This window comes from Hippichthys cyanospilos, chromosome 4, assembly GCF_059441005.1.
Source record: "Hippichthys cyanospilos isolate Australia breed blue-spotted pipefish chromosome 4, RoL_Hcya_1.0, whole genome shotgun sequence".
Lineage (NCBI taxonomy): Eukaryota > Metazoa > Chordata > Actinopteri > Syngnathiformes > Syngnathidae > Hippichthys > Hippichthys cyanospilos.
The window spans coordinates 24,541,414-24,562,910 of record NC_142372.1 but is presented as its reverse complement, the minus strand read 5'-3'; the positions used below and the strand labels follow the sequence as shown (position 1 = coordinate 24,562,910).

Here is a 21,497-nt window from a genome sequence, read left to right as displayed (position 1 = left end):
AATCAGCCTGAGAGATAACTTTTACATGTTCCTTTCTGTTTTACTAATACTACAGTGTGAACAAGGATGGAATCGGATGTTGGTTCAGTCTGCTCACTTCTTAAAAAAAAAATGCGGTAACAACGTCTGCTAACACGAGCTGCTGTTAGCTGCAACAGGCACCTGCTGCTAACAGCCGATTGAAGTCCGCCCTCCAGCTCATCATGTTACGGTAATTATTGTAATTTGTAAGTAAGACTTTGGCAGATATAAAAATGCACATCCGTGCATCAAAACTCGGCTTATGCGGCTAACCGATCAATCTTCCTCAAATGGTGTTGAATATCAAATAAATTAAAAAATATATACATACAATTTTTAAGTTACCATTTAGAGGATATACACATACTTTTTGTCTTTATTTATGGGGAAAGAATGCGTCATATTTGGTGAATTATGCTCATCCTAACAAAATTGGATTCCATGAAAAATTTGAATTGAGCATTAAGCCCTTTGATGTGAACATAGGCCCATAAACATTTTTTGGGACCTGTCAATTAAACATGACTTGTCTTGGTCTGCTTCAGGGTTGGTCTATTGGACAATTTTTTTTAGAATTGATCAGATTTTAGGCAAAAAACAGGGTATATCAGCTTCTCAGATGCAACAATCAAAATGATTGCATCTCATCTAATGAATGACAAATCTGAATTAATAGTATACGGATTTCACATTTTAGAATAGCGCACACACAACATGTAGAATTGTCATAAAGCGAATTTTGTTTTACACATTATGCACTGTAAGTAGTTTAATGTTCACTGGTTTCAGTTTTTCCATTTTGTCTTCTTTACCTGGTCTTGGGTGTGTGTCTTGGATTAGGCCTGCAACTAACTCAATTTATCGTGCTTTCATAACGATTTCAACATTTGATTCACAATGAATCACAGAAACAAATTCAAAATTTGTATTGCTTTATCCAAAAACTGTAAATTATTTCAAACTGACAGCAAAGATACCGTATGAATAAAAATGGTGAAAATTTGTTGGGGCCATTACGTCACCAAATTTTGATTGTATTCCAAAGTAACAGTATTTTGTTTTGATGCAGCGCAGTCACTGCGCTTTCATGGAGGCATACAAAAATTGGATCATTTCTGTTGATGTTGAAATTCTGAGCATTTGGACAGATTTATTGAAAAAAGAAATAAAAAAATATATATCGCTGAAATTTGTCATAAGTTAGTTGTCGTAGCACCATGGGCAGCAGAGTGGATTGAATGGTGAACAAATGTTTAAAAAAATTAAGAACCTTGTACAGTGTGGATACTGTGTGTATACCACCAAAACCCCAGTTTTCTTACGATTCCATTTTCTAATTGAAAAAACAAACATGAACATTCAGAGAAAAAATGAAACTAAATCTTTCTCATTCCAACTCAATGCTTCTGCTCATTCAGGACATTACCAACTATTTTTCATTCGTTTCCCAATTCACAGTTTACATAACTAAGTTTGTAAGTCTTGGTCAGCAGTAATAGCTAGCTAAACAGGCTCAACGCTAACATTAGCGCATAGTTGCAACCCTCTGATTAGAGTAAATGTACGTATTTATAACATGTAATAAAGTGCAGCAATGATATATAAGCTGTACTAATCAAACTTAAAGTATGATACCGACTACTGATGTATAAATAGCAGAAAATCAGAAAAGTAAAGGTTGACTTTTCAAGAATTTTGAACGCAAAGTGTCCTCCAATTCTGGAATGACCTCTATGGCTCGAGAGCTGTCATGGCTCTATGGCGCCGCTCTAGTGGCCCCCTGAAGCTTTTTCAAAAATGTATGAAGACTGAAATAGGTGTGGGGAATTTCTTTTTATTTATTTTTTTGGGGGGGTATAGTTTACAAGCATGCCACAAAGATGCTTAATGTTTTCTAATACTGTAAAAATGTGTATAATAAATGTTCAATTCCAACATTTGTGTCAAGGGCGACGCAAGTTTATTTCAGATGGATAAACTGCTGCTGTTAAAAAATTAAAAAAAAAAAACATAAAATAAACAGCGGATGTTCTTTCGCGCTGGTATTTACTTGGCTGACTCAACTCTGGAACTAAAATGAAAAAGAGGTGGATATGGTCGGCGAATATTTTGTCTTCTACGGGCGGTATGCGGGCAGTGCGATATGTACGAATTTCTTCCGTCATCACAAGTTTTTCTCAAGTCATGTTTCCCTGCTTGGGCGGAGCCAGTGTGAGAGCACAGAATAAGCAAGGCATGCTTAGAAATGCATCAATGAAGGAAAATAACACTCTTGAGGATGTTTAGGGTGAGAAATCAACATTGTTGCATTGTTAAAAGCTCCAAAAAGTTCACTTTTTATCATAGTGCTGTGTTAAATCTAATTTTCTAACTAATTATTTTCTAACTAATTTTCTTTCTTTTTTTTTTCTTTTTTTTTTTTTTTTTAAATCATTCTGCTCCGGAGTGGCTTTGGTACATCCACTGTTACGATTAAATCAAATGGGAATTTTGAGAAGTCAAATTTAGTTTTTTGTATTCTTCTCGTATAAATATGCGAAGTAATTTTCGTGATATGAAGGGGGAAAAAACGTACAGAACCGACCGTGTCTTGAGGTTTACTGTCTTCGATAAAATAGAATAGATTTCTCCCAGATTTTTGTCGTATTTTTTCACGAATTACGTCACAGATCTGTTTCATGCACGCGTGAAGAGCACTTTCACCAGTCTCCTGTGCCGGAACGTGTGGATAAGTGCTATCTGTGTATTCCCGCCATAAAAGAGTAGTATTCCAAACTGCTGGATGCATATTAACACAACATGGAAACATGTTGCATGCATTTTTTTTTTTTTGAAAAAGAACGTTTCATGTGTGCTCAGAGATGTCAATGATATGTGGCTTCTGAAGAATAAATAGAATTTTTCTATTTTAATGATTTCCTTGTTTTTTCCCCAGTCATTTTAATATATATGCCATAGATTTTTTTTTAATCAAACATTGGCCAATATATCACAATACCTATCGCAATACACCTTTGCTGTACTGTATTGCAATATATCGCAATACACTTTCAAGACGCAATACCTAGCACTATAAGTTAGTTAGTTACACCATTCCGAAACCAAAAGAGGTTTCTGATCTTCCCTTTTGCTCTTTCGTGTAAAGCTGATAATAATCACAGCTGACATGATCACAGATAAGGAGCACGCACTACCCAAGACCACAGAGCTGAGCGTTTCCTTGATTTCCATTCGTCTTCTGCTCAATCTGGTTTCCCCAGAAACTGACAAGAAATGAATGCAGATATTAGATCATGCAGTAAGCAAACAGGAAAATACATGTGTTCTTTATGGAGCCACCTGGCGCGGGAGCGTCGCTGTTTTTCATCGCGTCAACATATTTCATGTCGGCGTTTTTTCTCACGTCAGCTTGATTCGTCACAACATGCGGTGATTTCATGACACCGTTGTTGTGGTGGACAGCTCCACTGGGAACAGCCTCACTGATGAATTGAAAAGGGCCCTGAGTAAAGGATCGGGTGAAAGACGGTATGCCCGTTTCTCGTCTGCGCCTACGAAACTGCTCATCGAGACAACCCATGGCGCATCTGGAGTTCGGATTGTTCGTGTTGCACACGAGGACAGTGCAGGTGACGTAGACCTGGAAGATATACCTGTGTTAATTTAGGAGCAATGATAGTAATTACCGTAACTCCCCAAATATAAGACGCACCTGTGTATAAAATGCACCCTTAATTTTGGGGTCAAATTTTGATAGTTTCTGTTACCGCGTATGCACCTTATACACGGTATACCTTGTACACACCAACACTTTGGCAAGAATGTAAAAACCATAGCAAAACATACTACCGTAATTCCCCAAATATAAGGCGCCCCTTGATTTTGAGATCAAATTCTGGTATTTTCTATTTTATCGTGCACAAGATTTACCAACACTTTGGCAACACTGTAAAAACAGTAGCAACGAGGAGTTTAGCAACAAAAACCACAGCAGGTGTTTGATCCTTGAATTGACCAATAAATATCCTGGTTCAATTCAAGCTGGAGTTTAAACAGTCGTTCTCATCATGCTGTTTTTCACATTTTAACATCATGAGACCAAGACGGCACCGAACAATGGATCAATATTGCGACGCTGCAAACAGGACATTCTCAGACAAAAGTGGCCGCTGAGATTGGCGTGTCACAGATTTTGATTTTGCTGCACAAATTTAGCCCATTATGGGCTTAATTACTGCCAATAAAAAAATATGAACTATTGTCAATTTTGGACATATTCAAACCCGATGTTTTACCATGCATTTCCCCCTGATTTTTGCATTAATTCTTTCAATGGCAACTTGCGAACAACAGAGTGCGATAGAAATTTTGGTGTTGAAACCTTAAAACCACCAGAGGGCGCTAGCGGGCAACTTATTCCATTTGCAAGCCTTCAATGACTTGATATTTTATATTAACAGGATATTGACTTGACTTGAGTCAATATCCTGACTCACATAATGCTAAGTTTTGGCTATGCATTGTGGGACTTGTCAAAAGGCTTCGATCCAAGAGCTAAATGTTGAAGGAAAGCATGGTCTGCACGCTAGATGACCTGCATCTTTTTGCATCATCGTCAAGAGACGCTGTTGTCAAGCTGTAATTAACGCACAAGGGCAATGACAAGATGTTGAGGCGTTGAAAGTTTTTGTTGCGGTGGAACTACCATTGTTGTTAGCTTTTGTTTCAATAACTTTTTGAGATGAGGAAATCACTTGTGCATTCTTCTACTTAAATGTCTTACGCTCATGATTTATCACTGTAGCATGAATTTATTGCTTTTACTATAAATTTCACCTTAATGCCAATTACCCTTAACTGTTTGTGAGTAGGTTATGATGTAGTATTTTGATATTGAATCTGAGTCGCAACAAAATAGGAACAGGTCCATCATAAAAAAAAAAAAAAGTCTGAATTTGAATGACATTCTGTATATTAACGTTTGGGGGTCATTCGCGTACTACAAGCAGTTTACTAGATTTTAATTAACCAGCATGTTCGTGGGTCGAATAAAAATGTATACGAATGATTTGTTGACGATCTTATTGCGGTGAGTGAACTTAATGCACAGTTGATAAACAGTAGTTTACAGACACAGCAGTTAAATGGAAGATATACGGAGTTGTGTTATTCAGTCACCTGATCATTGTTATCGTCAAATCTGAATGCTTCAAAAGCCAAGTGGTATGACATTTTATCAATTGTTTTGATTCTTAAAGAATGATCCTTGACACACCTGTGAGAAAGAAAAAAAAAAACACATTATATTGATCGCACAGTGATTTCACTCTTTCCTGTGAATGCCTATGAATGTGTTAAAACTATAGGCACCCTAATTTTAGGGTACTACGCTGGTTGATGAAAAAATAAACATGGACAACCCAAGAAAATGATGAATGTACAGCACGATAGGAGGACAAGTTTTGTGTAGGCAAGTTCAATATTCACTTTTGCTAGCGATAGCATTTTGCATCAATACTCACCCCTCCTTGATAAGGTCGTAGAAGTCAGCATTGTCAGGGTTGTCATCAGGGGTGGCTCTACAGGAATCCAGGAACAAAGTTACATTTGCTAGTGTGGATTCTGCCTTGAGGCCCAAATAAATGTTTTGAAGAAAGTCGACCTGTACTGGATAAGCAGTGGGCTGCACTTTACTTGTGAAGTTGCCATCTGTATAAATGTCAAATGAATAGCTAAACCTGTCGGCTGTGGAGTCGCTGAAAATGTAATCGGAGTCCTCAATGTCATAATTTGAGGAGATGCTGGCTGTTTTGGGGATTTGGCAAGAGAACTCAATCTTCACCGTTCTTCTTCGAAATATAATATTCAATGGATCTCGTAAGGTTTGGATCTGATTCTTGAAAGAAATAAACTTTGCTTCATCCTGTTTTTTGGAGAAATAGAAGTGATGTGAAAGTGCCTCCATTGTTGTGTTATGATTGTGATCAAATTGAAAATATGCTGGAAGAAAAGAGTCAGTACCTCAATTGTTGTGCCACAGTTGCTGAACAACACTGAGCCAATGATGTGAGTGGCGTTATAAGTGACCAAGCATGAAGGATCGTTCAGTGAGAGATAGTTCACATCCACATCCGGCAATGCAACTCTCTCAATGGTAACCATCATCTGGTTGGCTGTGCATGTCACAACTGGTTTACCTGTGATAACATTTCATGGAAATATTACCGTAATATTTCATGCAAATATTAACCAATATTATCCATCCCATCTGTACATTTTCCAGAAGGGTCGCAGGCTTGCTGGTGCCTATCCCAGCTGACTTCGGGGCAGTAGGCGGGGGACACCCTGAACTGGTTGCCAGCCAATTGCAGGGCACACAGAACGAACAACCGTTCACGCACCCAATCCCACCTAAGGACAATTTATGTTTTTGAGTGTGGGAGGAAGCTGGAGTGCCTGGAGAGAACCCAATATATATATATATATATATATATATATATATATATATATATATATATATATATATATATATATATATATATATATATATATATATATATATATATATATATCACGGAAGCACTAAGTCTGCTATTGGTCGGCGTCACAGTTTACAAAATTACAGTTTACAAAATGGCACACAAAATGAACTATAAATACGTTTTTGTGAGCACTCACAAGCGAACAAAGCTATATATATATATATATATATATATATATATATATATATATATATATATATATATATATATATATATATATATATATAAAATTAATTTGAATTAACAAACCATGAGAGGTTCTTCTTGGTTTGCTCACCATGACAACAACACACCTCATCTCTGATTGGCTGAAATAGAAAGCAGATTAAAAAAGATTTGACATGTTTTGTACCATGATAAACAACTAAATCAAACGTCAATATTGAGGACTCACGATTCATTTGTCTCTGCACTGAAGCAAACTGGTACAGTTCTGTATGCGTCGCTATGTTGTGGTGTCCAAGTTAAGGTAAGTTCAGCTTTTCCGTGCTCACCATCACTGAACTCTTTTTCCATTGTGCTAGGGCCACTGACCTGAAAGTCATTAATGCTTCGAGAAAACAAACAGTAAAAAAAAGACTATTTCTTTCTGAATGTGGACATTGGTAAAGCATTCGTAAATTTAGAGCTGATAGCAATAATGAGCGATAAATGTAAGGAAGACCTACGTTGCATGATAAGCCTGTGCTTTGGCATGAAGAATGAATTTGTCACCAAGTGCAGCATGTAGCACATGGCCATGTTTTGGTGTTGGGTCCAAGAACTTGGGTTGCACGTGACCAGGTTCACAATTTGGCAGAAAAGGGAGGACTGAAACAAAGGCAGAATTACTGAGACACAGAAAAAAAACCACACATTACTTTGTTTGTGTGTTTTGTTGGGCAAAGCTATACAATGCTTAGGCCATAGGTGTCAAGCTCCAGTCCTTGAGGGTCGATATCCCGCATGTTTTCCGGTTTTCTCTCCCCAACACACCTGATTCGAATGATTAGTTCATTAACAGAAGCTTGAAAATGATCCTAATCACTTGAATCAGGTGTGTTTGAGAGAGAGGGTTCAAAACATGCAGGATACCGGCCCTCGAGGAGTGGAGTTGGACACCTATGGCTTAGGCCAGGGGTGGGCAACTCCAGGCCTCGAGGGCCGGTTTCCTGTATGTTTTCCAGTTTTCTTTCCCTAACACACCTGATTTAAACCATTAGCTCATCAACAAGCTCTGCTGGAGCTTGAGAATAATCCTAATCATTTGATTCAGGTGTGTTTGAGAGAGAAAACAGGAAAACATGCAGGACACCGGCCCCCGAGGCCTGGAGTTGCCCACCCCTGGCTTAGGCCATGGATGTAGTGAATTTGCATTGTTGTTCCAGTATCTTCACTACCTATACACTGTGTTTTTTATTATGTAATTATATTACAATGTGTTTAAAATACTTGGCCAGTATCTTACTATGAAATGTGTGCCATTAGAATCACCTGCAAGGATATGACTCTTGACTAATGACAGTATGTGTCAACCAATTAACTTATCTCATTCATATTTTAGTTAAAAGTCATTTGAGCCCGGGTTACCGGTGAATCTTTACACCAAGTTTGTTACTATGTTGCCCTTTTCATGCAGTACTTAGTATGAAAGGGTCGCGAGGCAGCAGCGCTGGACTGGCACGTTCACACAAAAAAAAGAAAAGAAAAGCATTTTGACTTAGACCAGGGGTGTCAAACTCATTTTTATCGTGGGCCACTATGTAGTTATAGTTTCTGCTGGTGGGCTGTTATGAATTTTTAAGCATGATTGTCACACATTGTCCTAGTCTTGACATCACAGGCCATTAAAAACTGATCAAAAGAGGAATTGGTGACAAAAAAATGTTTGATGCTTATCCTTTTTTATTGATTGATTGATTGATTGATTGATTGATTGATTGATTGATTGATTGATTGATTGATTTAGAGCGATCTGGCTCCTGGGTCTTGAGTTTGATACTTATGACTTAGACTGACCGACCCACTGGACCCCTTTTGTGCCCACTTGAGGTTATTATCTAGTAAAATAAGCCTTTACCGGGCACAGCAGCCACTTTTGGCCGGTAGTCTAAACAGGCAAAACTTCCCAAAGCATTTGTCACAGCCATTGCTTAAATTCTAACATACTCCTAAATTTCTCTAACATCATGAAAATTCTTGCCTGTTTAGAACTTCTAAACTTGTGCTAAATACAGGCCGACTTTTCCTGTTTAGACTAGGGGTGCCCAAGTCTGGTCCTCGCGAGCCACTGTCCAGCTTGTTTTCCATGGAACCCTCATCCGGTACACCTGATTTAAATGTTCAGCTAATAACCACGCTTTGCAAAAGTCTGATAATAATCACGGTTACTTGAATCAGGTGTACCGGATGAGGGTTACATGAAAAACAGGCCTTGAACCGGGCTTAGGCCCCCCAATTTACTTTATCAACCGAAAGCAGCCGCTGTGCCCAGTAAAGGGTTAAAGTCGGCAAAATATTGTTTTTTACTTCGACCTGATCCTGCTTGTATTATAAATGTGGGCAAGATAAATGTGTATGATATACAGTATCTTTAAACCATGACTGTTGATGCTATGATAAAACAATGACTTTTCAGCCATGTTGTTTGCTTGCTGTGGTGTGCAAATAATGGATATATTTCTCAATCACTGCAACATCAAACATTCTATTCCAAGGACTGATTTTGAATTGCATATTCACACATGACTCTGGCCATCCCTGGCTACCTTGCACTGTACCTCTGATGTTAATTGGTTCAGTTTGCTGGTTTTATGGTAAGTAGTAGGAGTATGGCAAAAAAAAAAAAAAATCATCAGAATCACTATACTCATTTACTACGATTTAAATTGATTTTAACGGTCATTAAATCAATATTTTAAAAAAACAACAACAAAAAAACTGAACTCGATACTATTCCAACTAACTGTTGTTTTGAAGAAATGCTTTTATTTTGCCGCAAGCTGTGTAAACAGGAAGTGTGTTGCTAGTGTGGGTGTTCCACAGTTTGGAAATACACTTATCCGTGCACAGCAAGACGCATATTAAACTTCTATAGGGATATAACTTCTTTCCCCTATCCCGGGTTCAAATTACTTTGTAGCCGCGACTAATATTTCTGCTGTCTTCATAACAAATAAATCAACGACGACAGGAGTAGTGATCAATCATGTCTTCTGCTTTCCCTCACACCCAACAAACCCGCACTCTCGCTGCGCACGTAAAGAAAACTAGTTTACCAGGAAAAAATATTCATACGGAACAGAACGCAAACGGTCCGTTATCAAACAACACAACACAAAATGTCAGCATGTCCGCAAAACAAAAGAAGATTAAAAAAAAAACAATGTATGCAAACTTCAAATTAATTCATAAACATATGTTACTCACATACATGTAAATGAGTGAAAATACTGCCTCTACTGTTACTAAATAATATGTTAAAAGCAACTGTGATTGATAATGCTCCCGATATGCGTAGAGATGAACCAACTGCCACAAATTTCATGCTTACTCCAGACTATTAATTTAGCCGCTCACTTGAAAAAGTTCATTTTCATATCTTGTTTGTCATAAATGTACTGAGAATGTACTGAGAAATATGTACTGAAAAATGTACTGAGAAATATGAATATTTTTTACTTGAAATTACAATGTACCTTGTTCAGCCTTTTTTTTTAAATTTTATTTTACACTATATAAGCTATATTGTATACAGTTTATTGTTAGCTTAAAAAAATAGTAGTTGTCCACATGCTACTTTTGTGGAATCAAAACTTTATGTAAAAAACAAAAAATAACACCGTCTCTCTTTGTTTTTCTGTCTTGCAAAGATAACCCACATAGTATTCTTTGCACTTTTATGGATTGAAACAAAAATCATTTTAAATTAATTGAACCAAAATTTGTTGAGAATCGAAAATCAATCCAGAATTGAATCGGAGAACCCAAAATCTCAATCGAATTGAATCATGAGACAGTCAAAGATTCCCACCCCCGGTAATTAGATTGAGTGTTCCTTGTAAATTGCGGGCTAGTCGCTCAAGGAGAATGGATAAATAATAAATAAATAGCACCACGTGGATAAGATATCGACTCATCAGGCATCTGATTTGAATGCCAGATGGTCAGTCCAGCCCTACGCAGTAGGACGGCCAGACAACTGTGCCCCGGTAGCCAGCATGCTTAGAGGCACAGAGGAAAAAAACAACAGAAAGCGTGAATGCTTGTGTCCTTAATGAATGACTCTGAACTTGGGATAGTCTCATCTTATGTATAGGAGCTTCAGTTTCATCGAGATGATTTCAAGGCACAGTATATTTGAGGGTTTAGGTTAAAGCTTGGGACGCTGATGTACCGCGATTATCATGGCTTCCTCCCTTGACTTTCTCTTTAAGAACGAACATTTAACTATGTATTTATTTCTTATGGTTTTATGATTTTGAATATGTAAATAGTTACTTACTTTCCAGTAGGAACTGCAGTTTTAGCTTGCAAAGAGGTGTTGTGTTTTCATCGGAGTCCTCCCAGTATGTAGACCCAGTTGCAAAGGATAAACTGATTTTTTTGGTGGGGAAATCCATAAGTATTATTTCAAATACGTAGACACCATCACTGACATGCCCAGTCTTTTCTAGTGTACAAGTATTCTGCATAAACAAATGTGAAACAGTACAGATCATTTCCATTCATGTTATACTATTATTTGATAACTTTGTATTCTGAATGTAGAGATGTGGATAATTCCTGAATTGGAGGACATTTTACATCCTACCCATCAAATTTGAAACAATCCACAACATACACATCACTAAAACATGTTGTTTCTGCCCCAAAAAGAGAGAATTGATTGCTTGAAAATGGTTTTAAAATGCCACCGTGGTCTAATAACCCCCTAAAATGCTCATTTGTCTTGTCACGCCCATTAAAAACCAAACTGATTCTCAAATAAAACCGTTAAAACAACATATGTTTATTTATTTCATTGTTTTCTCTTGTAACTGGCGCAGCATTTGTTTTGCTAAAACATACAGTATTTCCAATAATAATTATTACTCAAGCAATGCATGTCCCACAACATTCATGCAAACCTTTTAACACAAATGTTTTGCCATAGTACACAAAGAACCAGTAAAGCACATGATATGCTGGACTTGACGTCATCAGAGTTTTCCAAAAGAAAGGAGCAAAGATTTGTGCTCTCCTCCATTTTTCATCTTTTACATAGAGAGAGTTAACCTTAAATCTCTTTCTTTCTCATGCAACACTGTTATGCATATGATCAGAATAAGACAATTACCCATCTGTCTGTCTTTCCGTCCGTTATTCAGCTGCTTATCCTCACTGGGATCCCTGGCTTGCTGGTTCCTATCTGAGCCAACTTCGGGCAGTTGGCGGTGGACACCCTGGACTGGTTGCCAGCCAATCGCAGGCCACACAAAGACATACAAGCAGTCACACACCCAATCACACCTTTAGGCAATGTAATACACTTATGCATATTTTTGGAATGTGGGAGGAAGCTACAGTGCCTGGACAAGACCCATGCGAGCAAGGGGAGAACACGCAAACTCCACACAGGAAGGCCGGTCCAAGCTGGAATTGAACCCAGGACCTCTGAACTGTGAGGTAGCCGTGCTAACCTGTCTACCACCATTTTTTTTTCTCAAAAATGAAGGCCAAAAGTATGGGTGCGTCCTATAAACAGTAACTTAAAAATTTGTTGGTTTTTTTTCGACACCAATCGAGGAAGATTGATCTGTCAACCACATAAGCCAAGTTTTGATGCACAGATGTGCATTTTTATATCGACCATATTCTCACTTATAATAATTACGATAACAGGATAAGCTAGAGGAGGACGCCAGTTGGCTGTTAGCAGCAGATGCCTGTTGCAGCTAACAGCAGTAGCGTGCTAGCTGAGGTTGTTACGACATTACAGTGGGCCCCTGTGTTACGAGATTAATCCATTCTGCGGTTGGGGGCGTAAGGCGAATTCGCCATATGACGGGCAATCCAAACCTATGTTAAATAGCTAATGCATTTAGAACCCCAGGTAAAAACATCAAAATTGTACATGCATATTAAAATTTGTACCACAATAGTATAGTAAGTGCTACTTATACATAATATACATGTATACAATCAGAAAACATCATAGATAAAAAATATAGAAAGGATTTATATAACTTTGAGTGGCGCTTATTATGCCCATATTCCCTTATAAGGGTTAGCTCCAACATTGTTTCCATGTCAATTATTTTCTTACTTGTCTCTTTAACATCACTAGCAATCTTGGCACCCATGGCTAACTCTTTCAACTTTGAATTAATCAGTAAAATGCATTATAAATATGATTTTGTAAACACTCACAATCGAACGAAGCTTTACCGTTTCGCCATTTTAAACAAATGAGGCCAACCAATAGCAGACCAGCATTGTAGTCACGCGTTGCATGGAAGCAGTTAGACGGCAATAGTAATTTACCTAAAAACGCCGGCAGATGGAGGCAAAACAACACAAATACAGCCAAGCCCCTAGGGTCATGACGGTTATTTTGGTTGCATAACCGGGAAAATGTCATGAAGAGGGGATGAAAAAACGTAGTACAGTATTTCACTTCGCAACATGAAAATGTCGTAAATCAGGGAAGTTGTAACACGGGGGTCCACTGTGTTTCTTGCGCCTTACGTATGTTTCAGATTTCCCACATTGTGAGCAGTCAGTGAATGCGCATGAAGCAGTTCCTTTACTTTGTGATGCAGCTCGTGTTCCTCTTACCATAAATATCCAAAGTTGCCCAGCATCCGTGTTGCAACAACTTTATGAGTGTGTCTATATGTCAAAAGACTGCAATTAATAAATTAACAAATGGAATAACTTTTCCCGTTTTCTAACCGAAGCATTTGGCTGCACACCTTGCCACTCTTAACATCGTATCCTTTACATGATGCTCTCAGTTTTAGTAATATTCCAGTGTGTGAGCTCGAATGGACTCGGACGTTGGTTCAGCCAGCTTTCTTCTTTTATTGAAAATACTGTGGACCCCCGTGTTACAACGTCCCTGATTTATGTTATTTTAATGTGGAATACTGAATTTTTTCATCCCTTTTTGTGACATTTTCCCATTTTGCAACTGTCATGACCTGTCACAGTTCACCAGTTCAGCCACCTCACTCCCAGCCTCACCTGCTCAGCCCTCCTGCTAATCAGCCCAAACACTAACACCTGCTGCCACTCACCCGCCTAGTATAAAGCCCGCTCACTTCCATCCACAACCTGCCAGATTGTCTCTATGCATCACGCCGAGCTTTCCAGCGACTCCTCCTGCCAGCCTGCCCGTTGCCTGATCCTGTTTGTTCCTGACCACCCGACTGCCCGCCGAATTGACCGAAGTATTGGTATTTCGACCCTGTCTGCCTCTGACCACCCGCTAGCCTACCGTCTTAATCCGTCTGCCCGAGCCCTCCTCCTGTCCCGCTCCCTCAGCCCGGCTCCCAGCCAAGACCCGCTCTCCTGACTCCGAGACCCCCTAGACTTCTTCGCCACGCTCTCGTCGGCTTCCACAAACCACCTGCACATTCTGTTTAATAAACTTTCTGCATTTGCCCTTACCAGTTGTGCGTGCGCTTGGGTCCTATCTCCTCCCGCCGTCACAATGACCATAGGGGCTTGGCTGTATTTGTGTTTCGTCTCCAGCTGCAGGCGTTTTTAGGTAATTACACTTAGTTTCAGTTGCCGTCCCTGCAACGCGTCAGTACAATTCTGCCGTAAAACTAAGAAAAATAAAACATACAGTGAAACCCCTAGATACGAACGCTTGCACAAAACATTCATTTTACGAGTAAAAATGGAGAAATAATTCAATATACGAACAATAACTTGCATGCTCCTAGAGACAACTTGAAATTCTCGCACGTAGTAAACATGCCATACCACTGCACCAGTATCCTACTCTGCCATTGGTCAGAATCCCTCACATTAATTGTAGCTCACTAGTGTACAACTTTCTCACCTTAGTTTAATAAGCCCACATCATTATTCGCAATCCGAAGACAACGCAGGCGAAGGGACATGGCAGCAAGTAGACCTACGTCTAGATTTCAAGGCTTCACCTGAGTGATTTGATGAATTTAAAAGGGCTTGCATTCATCCGTGGTACGACATGAGCCAGCTTTCAGCACTAACGTGCTAACGCTCAACACTTCCCATAAAGCACTAAAAGTAAAATGAGCTCATCAATCCTTTGTTAATTACATATTATACATTAATCAGTAGACCTGAAAATCTGAAAAATTAAGGTTTACTTTTGAAGAATTGTAAAGTTCAAATATCCTCCAAATCTGGAATTACTCAGGTACAGTCGACCTCTGTATCCCTGTGGTTCAAGGATTCACCCCCCCTCCTCTCCCTAGTTTGGTCAACTGTATAGTGTACATAATTCTCAATGCAACTTGGTCTGATGGTTCTATGCTTACATGAAAAGCTTCAGTTGTGCTGCATTTTTAGGGAATTGGTGCAGTATCATAATATTAAGGAATTACCTCATTCAGAGTAAAGTTATGAACTGCAGCATCCGAAGACAAATGACACTTCACATGATCTCCATCTGGATCATACGCTAAAAGATGAATATTTGAAAAACAGTTCTGGGGCACCCTGAATTTAAAAAAAAAAATGCACATAATTTATAGTTAACATAAAATTCATCAGTCCTTTATAAGTCATTTGAAACTACATTTTAGCTGATGCATTTGCTGACCTCTACTTCAACCATATACACAATTAACTGTTTTATCAATTTGAATGCTTTTGTCTTGGTTTTTTTTTTTAATACAACTAGATTATATATTACTATTGCTTACTGAGTTTTAAAGAACAATCATATACCTTAGTGAAGACACTGTAGTGGTTACAGGACAGTTGTTACTGGCTTGAGTGTCTGATCGTGTTCTGAGGTCCAAATGAGCATAGGCTGTCCATTTAGTTTTCATGTTGTTGTTTGTTCCCCAGCAGCAACCAGTGTTACTGGAAAGAATTGTTGCAAATCTCTCACTGGTCTTTAGCATATACACCCTAAAACCGTGTATTTTCAACATACTGGTAACATAGTGCTACTCCATAGGGTTGACACAACTGACTGTGAAGAGAATGCAGATGCATGAACTATTATCAAGTCACTTCCTGGCCACTCCACATCTACAGGAAATGTTTGCTCTCTGTGATCTTTCTGCCATTTTTTCGTGCATGCGATAAAATGTTCAGGATTTTTATTTTTATTTTTATTGCTATTTATTTACTTCCTCAATTACGGAATGTAATCTGCTACTTGAGAAGTGAACTCGAAAATGAACATAAGAATTTCATTGTGGTATATTAATACTATACAATAAAACTCTTCAGTCTTGAATGACGCTGTCAGATTTAAAATGGACTTGACTCAAACTGTAAATGAACTTGTTACCTTCTTTAACATGAAAAGATTTTAAATTGGTCCAAACTGAGTGGGTTCAGCACAGCATTTTGACATAAGTTCCCTTTCATTTTTGTTATATGACTACTATGAACACTGTTTCAGCTCAGTAAATTAATTGGCATTTTTTTCTTAAGACTGAACAAATCCCTCACGCGTTAATCTGCCTCACCACCAGTCCTTTTACCGCATGCACATACGCACTTTACAAGTACTGCACAGTGCAGGAAAGCTGCTAACAACATAATATTTTGCACTACATATTTTGCACTGTCATTCTCATATGTTATAGTTTCTTCCACTCATCTACTCCATAATATGTTCAGAATCTGAGTCTATTCCTTCATTAGTGCTTCATTATCACTGCTCTTATTGCCCTGTTACTGTTTTATTGCCTACTTTATTATTTGCTCCATTGTGTGGAGTGTAAGTCTGCTCGGGGAAGTCAACAAAATTTCATTGTGTAGTGTTACTATGAATATAACAATAAAACTCTTGAAACTGTTCCTTATACAAGATGAATATGAAGAAATGGTGACTTACAAAACAAATACAGTACATACAATACATAGTTAGAAAATGCCAATGCTCATTTAAAGGGTCATGTGGAATTCATTGAAATTAAAAAAAAAAAAAAAGTTTATACAATTAAACAAATAGCATGGATTTACACATCTTTAGTTATGTACCTCAGAGAAATATGGGACACATTCAGTAAGACGTTTGCCATTGAATGTCCCTCAGACTGACACCACCTGCCCTGCCCTGTGTTGTCCTGGTCTGTTTGTTCGACAACACTGTTGACGAAGCTTGTACACTCCTCACATATAAAAGATGATGGATGAACACAGTTATTCTTGCCATTCTGCCTGTGATGGAAGGCCACCTACAGAAGAAAGTTGTAGACAATATATCAGATAGATGAGACATGATGCCTGTTGCTATTTCCAGGGTGTTGGGGCGGGGCTCTTCTTGTCCTGCTTTAACTAGAACGTCAATATAGATGGACGATACTTGATTTGGGACGGTATGCAACAAAATTCCCCTCATATATTGAATTTCTATAGTGCTCAACTTGTTTTGGGTAACAGGAAAGCTCTACTGTGATCTATTCTTGAGTACACACTTCATCATCTGTCACAGGACTGACACAAAGGCAACCATTCACACTCACATGCAAAACCACAGTGGATATCTAAAGTCAAAAACTCCTGTTTAAATGCTAGGTTTTTGTGATATAAAAAAAAAAATCAGTCTAATATGTTATTATTTCAAAACCTTTTCCACCAGTAATGTAACTAATAGTATGTGAAACACAAACAGCAAAAATACAGAGTAAATACAAATAAGTAGAATAAACAAATGAGATAATGTGGTTGCACAAGTGTGCACAATCACCCAGATAGCAAAAAATGTCAACCAATGTAGAAAATGGTTTGGCTGAAGATTAAATCTACTTTGGCCGAACATAGGAATTATCCAGAAAGGGCAAGGTTGATAAATTGTAGAATTGTTTGATTTCCAACCATGAATTAAAAAAAAAGTCCTACTTAAAAGGAATTGCAGTCATGTAATATATAATTATCAAATTAATATTACAGGCCTGTCCCAGACAGAATACCTTGCCCAACACATCTTAACACAACTTTGCTTTTGACAAAATAATGTTGACTCAACTGATAGATCATCAGCTTTCAACCAAAACCACATGAACCTTAATTCAACGTTGATTTAACATCTTTTGCTTTCCGAAACTCTTTCAGAATGAATTAATGAACAGACAATACATTTTTGCCCTAAATTTGCAAATTTGAGTTCATCGTACTTATCTCTTAATGCCACCTGTTGAAAGCAACATGTATTTTATTGCAAATTTCACTCAAAGCCTCAAGTAAAAAAAACATTACATGAACAGTGGAGCACAATACCTTCATGTTTCCAACAGGGTCCTTGAGAGGCTGAGAAAAACTAATACTATCCCCATAGAAATCTTCAGATAGAGTTAGCTCCAGTACTGCCAACAGCAACACAGGTATGGCTCCTGCTTCCATTATTTCATCAAGAATCTGTTCAAAGCATGCTCAGTCACTTTCAGAGCTCTGAATAGGCGTTTCTTTTGGAGTACACCCAACAGGTCAAACCTGATACTAATTAAAAAACAAAACAAAACAAAACCAAAAAAAAACCTCAGCACAAACATGCCTTGCTAATCTCATCTTGTCAAATTGTTTCAGTCTAATTATGTTGGTGTCATAAGTGATTCAAAGTTATTATTGAAACCACATATAAAAAAAAAAAAAGCCTCACAATGAAGTCAAATCTAATCCCTGTACTCTGTAGTATTAGAGACATTCACCATCAAATGTCCAAACAGGCAGAAAAATGTACCTGCCCATAGAATGTTTTTTCACATATCCCCTACTCAAGCAAATGTTATATCTTTGAAACCTTAACAATACCATTACAAACTAAATATTTCAGATCACAAACCAATTTGCTCAGGGAAAACAAGGTTAAATATTAATATCCAAGACATTCACGATGAACTTCTCTTTGTGATTTTATTAACATTTGAGTATATGACTGCAACAGAACCAGATGTGTAGCAAGGGGACGTGTATAGTCAAATATATTCATATCGACCAGTGGTTCCTAACCTGGGTCCGATGGAACCTAAGGTTCGATGGGTCAGTGAGCGGTTCGACAGATCAGGCCACACATTGTGTATATGCTTCCATAAAAAGCTTTTTCATATTGCATTTAGCAGTGAAATTTTTAGTTTTCCAATTACAAAGGGATACGTGAATGTATGTTTGGAGGTTTTATGGGTTGATACCGCCAACAAGGTTAAGAATCACTTATATAGACCTCAAAACCCCATCTGGGGGAAAATGGTTCGATATAAGGCATTTTGCAAGTGCAAAATGCAAACATTTGAGGCTAGACATGGAAAGACACGAGAACAGTGCGCTACAATAGTCAAGGTGTGACATGAAAAACGCCATGTATTAATGTCTCTGCATCACTAGGAGACATGATAGGACGGATCTTAGCAATATTACAAAGATGGATACAGTTCTCGTAATATGTTGCGTCGAATAATACTCTCAAGACTTTTTGCTGAGTCACTTTGGGTAATAGTACATTTATCAAGAGCCAGAGTGGTGTTCTTAAACTAGTGTCTGTGAGGCAGACAAGCAAACCACTCTTCCACTGAGCTACCCTTGTATTATGTATTTTACAGTTTAAGGGCAATGCTTCTCAAAAATATTTTGCAACGCCCCACCCCCAGGAAAGAGAAAAACATTCGCCCCCCCCCCCCCCCCCCCCCCTCTCCACTTGCCACAACGACAGTAAGATTAACTATAAAAATGGTATAAGTATACCTAAAACTTTCCATTTTGACATTAAAAATGCAATATAAATCAATTTCAACAACTTTTTAACTATTTTTGAGCATTTACACAGTTACAGGTTAAACTGAAAAAAAACACAAAAACTGAAAAAAAACTGCATCAAAGTGCCTAAAATAATGCCTATTTTATTGCAATTACACTTCACATTGAAAAAACAAAGCCTTTCTGTGGTATGATTACTGAAATAATACTGTTCCTCATATACATCAATGAATTAAAACTAAAACTAACTACAACAATATTACACTTGGTTTACATTATTTTAATTTTTTGCATGTACCTGTGGGAGCTTTCAATCAATCAATCAATCAAAATATATTTATCACCAAAGTCTCAAAGGGCTTCACAGGTGAAAAGAGGTCATGTCGAGACTTCTTTTGAAAAAAGAAGTCATACAGAGACATCTTTTTGGTGTAAAGTACACAACAGCATCCCCTGTCAAAGCTCCCAGAAGGAGAAGGAAAAACTCAAACTGCATTTTGTACAGACTGCAGGCTTTTGACACAGGACATGGGAAGCCCAGAAAATAAAATGTTGCAATAGTCAAGGCGCGACGTAACAAATGCACGAATTAATGTTTCAGCATCGCTAGGAGACAGAATAGGGCGAATTTTAGTGGTATTACGAAGGTGAAAAAACGCCGTTCTTGCCGTGTTATTAATATGTGTCTGAAAAGAGAGAGTTGAGTCAATTATCATGCCTAGGTTTTTTTGCAAAACTACTTTGGGCAATAGTGCAGTTATCCTGGTTCAGAGTGGTATTCTTAATAAAGTGCTGATGACGAGCAGGGCCAATAATTAACATCTCTGTTTTACTAGGGTTGAGCAGAAAATTGGAAGACATCCATTGTATATCTTGGCACGGCAGGCCTCCACTTTACTGCACTTGCACGGATCTGTTATTTCTAAAGGCATATACAGTTGGGTATCATCAGCATAGCAATGAAAAGTAATAGCATGTTTAAGTATAATATCGCCAAGAGGAATCATGTAGATGTTGAACAGTAAGGGACCAAGTACTGAGCCCTGCGGGACACCACATTAGACGGAGAAAGATTCAGAGATCGCATTGCCATAAGAGACACTATGGGTCTTTCCCAGGATGTAAGATCTGAACCAAGAAAGTGCTGATCCCGAGATACCAACACATGATTTAGGACGTTCTATAAGAATGATGATCAATAGTGTCAAATGCGGCTCTAAGGTCAAGCAATCATAATATTGATGAGATGTTGGAATCCATGGCTAAGAGATGATGATTGGTCACTTTTAAGGGCTGTCTCAGTTGAGTGGTTGGCCCTAAACCTGATTGAAGGAGTTCAAATCTATTGTTATCTATCATGAAATCGCTAAGATGTTGTGCTATAACTTTCTCAAGAATTTTGGCAATAAATGGAAGATGTGACGCTGGTCTATAATTAAAGAGATTTTCAGGATCTAGGTGAGGTTTCTTAAGTAATGGTTCAATAACGGCCGTCTTAAAAGCTTCAGGTACAATGTCAGAGGAGAGCGACAGATTGAGAATATTCAAGGCAGATGATCCTAAAATCGGGAATAAGTCTTTAACGAGTTTGCCTGGAAGCGGGTCGAGCATGCAGGATGTTGGCTTTGCTGCATTAACCAGGTGTGTAAGACACTCCGGGGATACTAAATCAAACTGGGACAGGGTTACCAGACTTTCATGAGCCTGATTACCCAAACTAGCATCAGCAGTCACAGAACCCGAGAGGGTAAGTGGCGCTGTCTTTTTATTTCGTCCCTTATTAACTGTATCCGCTGAGTAAAGAATTGCATGAAATCGTGTGCTGAATGGAGGGAACTATGATTAATCTGCTGCTGTTGCATTACATATTTGGGGTTGTATTTATTAAGACCAATCAACTTGGAAAAGTAATTTGGTTTAGCTAACCTAAGAGCTTCTTTATATTTTGCACCAGGCCTGACAGAAAACCTCGAGTTTGGTTGTTCGCCACTTACGCTCAAGTTTTCTACTTATCAATTCGAACGTGCGCGTTTCATCCGTAAACCA

At 38.2% G+C, this 21,497-nt stretch overlaps 1 protein-coding gene across 1 annotated transcript; it reads right to left on the bottom strand.

Annotated features, from left to right (window-relative positions):
* Positions 1-3,006: 3,006 nt before the first annotated feature.
* On the bottom strand, positions 3,007-18,104 carry LOC148425126 (uncharacterized). Its single transcript, XM_088413274.1, has 13 exons — positions 17,982-18,104; positions 16,743-16,939; positions 15,471-15,608; positions 15,125-15,239; positions 11,047-11,230; positions 7,232-7,373; positions 6,958-7,113; positions 6,813-6,871; positions 6,043-6,218; positions 5,544-5,944; positions 5,200-5,296; positions 3,361-3,661; positions 3,007-3,284 (listed from the first exon to the last, which is right to left on the bottom strand). Exons 1-13 carry the CDS (start codon positions 18,102-18,104, stop codon positions 3,103-3,105), a joined length of 2,271 nt encoding a protein of 756 aa, XP_088269400.1. The 3' UTR covers positions 3,007-3,102.
* Positions 18,105-21,497: the final 3,393 nt, after the last annotated feature.